At 36.5% G+C, this 7,203-nt stretch overlaps 1 protein-coding gene across 1 annotated transcript in view; it reads left to right on the forward strand.

The window, feature by feature from the left end:
• The window catches only part of LOC148514749 (amine sulfotransferase-like), a 28,238-nt gene extending 21,402 nt beyond the window's left edge, over positions 1 to 6,836 (forward strand). Inside the window, exons 6-7 of the mRNA XM_088481001.1 lie at positions 5,346 to 5,526; positions 6,712 to 6,836. Of these exons, the coding sequence (XP_088337127.1) occupies positions 5,346 to 5,526; positions 6,712 to 6,836 (306 nt within the window). The remainder of the gene's footprint in view (positions 1 to 5,345; positions 5,527 to 6,711) is intronic.
• The last annotated feature ends 367 nt before the right edge of the window (positions 6,837 to 7,203 follow it).

Genomic DNA, 7,203 nt, shown 5'->3' on the forward strand with positions numbered 1-7,203 from the left:
GAATTTGATTTGCATCTTTCCATTCACACCTCCCTGAGGGTGACAGATGGAAAAGAAAATCTTTATTTTAAGGTTAAAATGTTGGGACACTGTGCTGAATCTCTTTGAACCCCCCCCCCCCCCAATGACTAGGCATTGGAAGTTTTCAATTAGCTTAATTAGTCCAATAATTACATGTCATTTTTTGGAATAAAAAAATCATCAAAACACCCCAAAATCTACTTTTTTGTTTATTTATTTATTTACAACACTTTTTATTTAATTGAATTTTTTTTTTAATTTATTTTTCAAGGTCCCCTCAAATTACCCCCAAATCACCACCTTTTTGTCCTACTTTTTTTTTCATTTCTCATTTAAATCATTTGAGATTAAACATAAAAAGTGTGTTTTTTGTATAATTTTCTTGCATTTAAAAAAAAGCACAAATCAGTTACTTGAGACCATTTAAAAACCTACAGTGCCTTCCTAATGCCCATAAACAGCCTTCTATACTGTCCTGCTGACAAATATTATCCATTTTGGGGAGTCAAGGATGGTCTCCTCACTTTTTCATGCACTTCTCTTAACCACTTGCCTGGCACAGTCGTATCAGATACGACCACACCAGGCTGGGCTTTCCCTGACATGGTCGTATCTGATACGACCAGTCAGAAATGCCCACTAGGCGGCTGTGGGAAGCTAATCTTCCCGCAGCCGCCTACATCAGAGGGACCTTCTGGTCCCTCTGCAAGCGTGGCTGCCTCTCTAGCGTAATCACACACACAAAAAAGCCCTTAGCGCTAACCAGTTAGAGACTCAAAATCAGTGCAGCAGTATGTATAGAGGTGATTGCCAACCTCACTAAATAAAACATAAAATAAATGATACTGCGCTCTGAAATTACTGTTGGGACAAAGAGCAACACAAACGTATAGTAATTCAATATACCAGTTTATTATCTAGTTTACACAGTACAATGTAGTACTATGTATGCACAAAAACAAACACATGAATTGTGCCTCCGCTAAATTATAAAGCACATAACACAATATCTATTAAAAATACCACAGTATGGAGAAACATGTGGAGTTGATCAGGCTCCAAAAAATCTCCAATAGCACCTGTTAGAATAAACAACAATATATAAAAAAGCCCAATAAGGCTATACCAAATAATATAATAATACTGTTAAAAAAGCATTTTTAACTGGACTTCACTTTAATTGTAATAGGACTTATTGTTGTATACCCATCATCTTAAGTATACCGAATAGTTGTAGTAGTATAGTCACAGTTGGTCAGCCAACTGATTATTATTAGTGCTTCTGTTTGTCACTTTATTTATCTTCAGTTCTACCGATAGCACAAGCTGACCATCTATATTTGTGACTATACTACTACAACTATTCGGTATACTTAAGATGATGGGTATACAACAATAAGTCCTATTACAATTAAAGTGAAGTCCAGTTAAAAATGCATTTTTAACAGTATTATTATATTATTTGGTATAGCCTTATTGGGCTTTTTTATATATTGTTGTTTATTCTAACAGGTGCTATTGGAGATTTTTTGGAGCCTGATCAACTCCACATGTTTCTCCATACGGTGGTATTTTTAATAGATATTGTGTTATGTGCTTTATAATTTAGCGGAGGCACAATTCATGTGTTTGTTTTTGTGCATACATAGTACTACATTGTACTGTGTAAACTAGATAATAAACTGGTATATTGAATTACTATACGTTTGTGTTGCTCTTTGTCCCAACAGTAATTTCAGAGCGCAGTATCATTTATTTTATGCCTCTCTAGCGTGTCCCAATCACTGCTGATCGGGCACTGTCGGCAGCCCCCCTCCCATAGAAGCAGCAGTGCTGCTGCTGTGACCCGATCTCTGTGGCCGGCAGTGATCGGGCAGCCATCTCCACCCCCTTCAGTAAACAGCAGTAGGGCGGCTCTGGTAGCCGCCGCTGCTATGTATCCGGGCCACCAGCGGGACACCCTCCCGCTGCAGCTCTGGAACTACAGTGATCACATAGTGATCACTGTGTGTGAAGGAGCAGCGGCGGCGGCTCTGGTAGCTGCCGCCGCTACTATGTAACCGGCCGCCAGCGGGACACCCTCCTGCTGCGGCTCCGGAACTACAGTGATCACATAGTGATCACTGTGTGTGAAGGAGCAGCAGCGGCGGCTCTGGTAGCCGCTGCTGCTATGTATCCGGGCCGCAAGTGGGATACCCTCCCGCTGCGGCTCCGGAACTACAGTGATCACTATGTGATCACTGCGTGTGAAGTAGCAGCAGCCGCGGCTTTGGCTGCTGCTTCCAGTTCCAGGTAGCCCAGCACACTACATCCGGCCTCAGCTCCTCCCCAATGATGCATGATTTTATAAGGGCTAATATATACAGTCAGGTGCATAAATATTGGGACATTGACAGAATTTTGATATTTTGGCCTCTATTCACCACCACAATGGCTTTGAAATGAAACAAATAAGATGTGCTTTAACTGCAGACTTTCAGATTTAATTTGAGGGTAATTACATCCAAATCAGGTGAACGGTGTAGGAATTACAATGGTTTCTATATGTGCTTCCCACTTTTTAAGGGGCCAAAAGTAATGGGACTATCAACTCAAAAGCTATTTCATGGACAGGTGTGGGCTATTCCCTCGTTATTTCATTATCAATTAAGCAGGTAAAAGGTCTGGCGTTGATTCTAGGTGTGACATTTGCATTTGGAATCAGTTGCTGTCGACTCTCAATATGAGATCCAAAGAGCTGTCACTATCAGTGAAGCAAGCCATCATTAGGCTGAAAAATCAAAACAAACCCATCAGAGAGATAGCAAAAACATTAGGTGTGGCCAAATCAACTGTTTGGAACATTCTTAAAAAGAAAGAACGCACCAGAGAGCTCAGCAACACCAAAAGACCCGGAAGACCACGGAAAACAACTGTGGTGGATGATAGAAGAATTATTTCCCTGGTGAAGAAAAACCCCTTCACAACAGTTGGCCAAATCAAGAACACTCTCCAGGAGGTAGGTGTATATGTGTCAAAGTCAACAATTAAGAGAAGACTTCACAAGAGTGAATATAAAGGGTTCACCACTAGATGTAAACCATTGGTGAGCCACAAAAACAGGAAGACCAGATTAGAGTTTGCCAAACAACATCTAAAAAAGCCATTACAGTTCTGGAACAACATCCTATGGACAGATGAGACAAAGATCCACTTGTACCAGAGTGATGGGAAGAGAAGAGTATGGAGAAGGAAAGGAACTGCTCATGATACAAAACATACCTCTTCATCAGTGAAGCATGGTGGTGGTAGTGTCATGGCATGGGCATGTATGGCTGCCAATGGAACTGGTTCCCTTGTATTTATTGATGATGTGACTGCTGACAAAAGCAGCAGAATGAATTCTGAAGTGTTTCGGGCAATATTATATGCTCATATTCCATGTCAAATGCTTCAGAACTCATTGGATGGCACTTCACAGTGCAGATGGACAATGACCTGAAGCATACTGCAAAAGCAACCAAAGCGTTTTTTAAGGCTAAAAAGTGGAATGTTATGCAATGACCAAGTCAATCCCCTGACCTGAATCCGATTGATTATGCATTTCACTTGATGAAGACAAAACTGAAGTGAAAATGCCCCAAGAACAAGCAGGAACTGAAGACATTTGCAGTAGAGGCCTGGCAGAGCATCACCAGGGATGAAACCCAGCGTCTGGTGATGTCTATGCGTTACAGACTTCAGGCTGTAATTGCCTGCAAAGGATTTGCAACAAAGTATTAAAAAGTGAAAGTTAGATTTAGGATTGTTTAGTTTGTCCCATTACTTTTGGCCCCTTAAAAAGTGGGAGGCACATATAGAAACTGTTGTAATTCCTACACCGTTCACCCGATTTGGATGTAATTACCCTCAAATTAAATCTGAAAGTCTGCAGTTAAATCACATCTTGTTTGTTTCATTTCAAAGCCATTGTGGTGGTGAATAGAGGACAAAATATGAAAATTCTGTCAATGTCCCAATATTTATGGACCTGACTGTATATATATGTGTGTGTATATATATATGTATATATATATATATATATATATATATATGTGTGCATACATACATACATAAGTATGTGTATATATATATATATACATATATATACATACACGTGTATATATATATATATATATATACCTGTATGTGTATATATATATATATATATATATATATACATACATACACACACGTGTGTGCAACATATATATATATACACACATGTTCGATATATATATATCTGTATACATATATATATATCGATAGATATCACAGAGCCTCTGAATGGGGATGGCAGCTGACCATCGATGGTTTGTGAACCATCGATGGGATGACTGAAAACAAGTGGTTTGCCATTGCTGGTGACTAGCAATGTTGCACCATCGATGGTAACCCTCAATCGATGTTTAGGAAACATCGGCAGTTGTAGTCTACACAGATCTCGACCAATCGCTAAAGAATTGATGGCTTCTAACGATGGTTGAACCATCTATGGCACAGCTGTCAATGTCCATCACTACAGCCTATCATAAAAATTGCTATTTTTATGGTATACTGTGTTTAAAAAAATATTTTTTTCAAAAAAAATAGTGATGGATAAGTTTAAAATGATGTTCTTGACCTAATTCAATCATAAAAGAAACCAACAATTTTGGAGCTGTTTTTGGAAAAAGAATTTGTCAGCTAAGTGGTTAAATCTCATTTGGCAGTCAATTCGCACCCCTCCGCTGCGAGTAGTGCAAATAGGCATTTTTATTTGAAATGGAGAATTCTCGGGAGTGCGCTTTGATGCGAAGTCTGCAAGTTTCAAGAAACAAACTCGCTACTCGCAAATTTGCACCTATTTGGATTGGCCCCTTAGTATATTTCCATGTGACTACTTAATTTACTGCACTATGCGATGCAATTGAGATTTTATACTATATGGTCTATTGAAATTACATAATCACTAACCAATGGATATGGCCATTGAGAACAGTTTGTCAATATACTTATATATAGTATATGTAGACAAAAATGGTCCAAATACATAGGAATATAAACAATTATTTAAGTCCATAGGTCTAAGCCAAGGTTAATGTCTGTATGGCAACACCATAAACTCCTCAACAAATTATAAAACCAATTGTAAAGCCAGTAGCACTTGTTCCATATGTTATCGCTTTAAACTAAAAAAGGCTGAGAATTAGTCTGCAACACGTATTTGTAGATTACTAATCGCAGCAGCCATAACTGTTTAATATTAAATATTAAATAGCAACTAATGTCTAATTTAATTTGTGTATATATTTTATATTTTCCAGGATCTAAGGTCTGTTGTCAAACAAATCTGTACATTTTTAGGGAAAGAGTTAGATGATGAGACTTTGGATATTGTGGTAAAGAGAGCAACATTCAACAACATGCAAATGGATCACCTTGCAAATAAAGAAAATGAACCAGCAGAGTTTCTTAATATGAAACTTGGGAAATTTATGCGTAAAGGTAAAACATTTTACTGACAATTATAGATGTACAAAATATGGCTTAAAGTATAACTCTATTGAACTATTGGTTAATTTTTTAATTTCATTTTTGCAATCACTATATAGCAAGTCAAATGTTTATTACTTACATTCCCCAGGTTTAATTGTTTTTTTGGTGTAGTGCTTTACAGATCACATTTGGTTATTCACATCAGCCTCTGCTCCAGTAGAGCTTAAAATCTAAATTCCCTAACACACTTACACACTTGGGTTAATTTTTTTTTTTTTTTGAGTGCCAATTAATCTACCAATATATTTTTGAACTGTGGGAGAACACTGAAGTACCTGGAGAAAAATAAAATAAGCATGAACAGAATAAACAAACCATACAGTAAGGACCATGGTGAGAATCAAACCCACTACCTCAGCACAGTACTTAATGTACTGTAGTTGTGTGTCTTATAAATAGTATTTATCATGATAAAACACAATATCACAATATTAGTGACCAAAGATCATATCTCATAATTACCATTTATAAGATACACAACTGTTTTAAGTTATTATTTATTTGAGATATTTATCATACTATCTTTTAATACAGTGTTTCCTAACTCCAGTTCTCAAGGAGCCCTATAATTGCATGTTTTATAAATTTCCTCAGTATCACAATTTAAATAATTGTCCCCACCTGAGACTATTTTTGAAAAATATTAGCCATTAATAAATACACCTGTGCACCAATTAGGAAATTTGTAAAATGTCCACTGTTAGGGGTCCCGAAAAACTGCAGTTTTGAAACACTGTTTTTAATATTTCATAACTTAGGACAATAAAGACTCCCAAAGTTTGAATTAAATACTAATAAAGTGTATTGTTTGAAAAGTGATTTATTTAAGAAAGAGAGATCCTCATTTACATTTTTTCCCTATTTCACAGCATCTGGCAGGTTCAAAGAGGTCTGTCGCAGTCCTATGTCCTCACTTTTACTAAAGGTGGATTTTTTAATTTTTGGTGTAGTCTACACTGTCCCAAACTTCTGGTTGGGAATATTGTGAAATATTTATTGAATTAGAGTTTAGCACTTGTGGAGGAAGCTGTATGTCAAAGAACAAATAGTAACATTGCATATTTTTGTTGTATATGGTTGTATATTGATATATGGTTATTATCCATTTGTTTAAATGTATGAATGTCTCTTCAGGTACAATCGGAGACTGGAAAAATATATTTACTGTGGCACAGAGTGAAGCAGTTGACAAAATATTTCAGGAGAAGATGGGAGATTTATCCATAAAATTTACCTGGGACATTGCTGAAGAAAAATGAATATCCCATTACAAATATCTGATGCAACATGTATTTTACTACTCTATATCATGATAGCAAAGTGCAGTAAGCTGAAGTTTATTCATGATTGTGCAGAAAAAATAAATGACACATTATTTGAAGACTATTGACTACTGTACTTATGATTTGTCTATCAATGAAACGTATTTAAAAATAAAAAAAAAACAATCACCATTTTACATGAGTTACGTCTCACATAACAAATAATAACATCAGTTTTCTAAAATGTTAACTACAATGTAACATTACAATTGTTTCCATTACCTAAAAAAGAAACTCAAATGAGAGTGTCATATGTGATGCGTATACAGCCATAAACCCTAAATTTTAACTTTTAAAGTCAGAG

The sequence above is a fragment of the Taudactylus pleione genome, unplaced genomic scaffold (genome assembly GCF_031769625.1).
Source record: "Taudactylus pleione unplaced genomic scaffold, aTauple2 ptg000259l, whole genome shotgun sequence".
In the NCBI taxonomy this organism is placed as follows: Eukaryota; Metazoa; Chordata; class Amphibia; order Anura; family Myobatrachidae; genus Taudactylus; species Taudactylus pleione.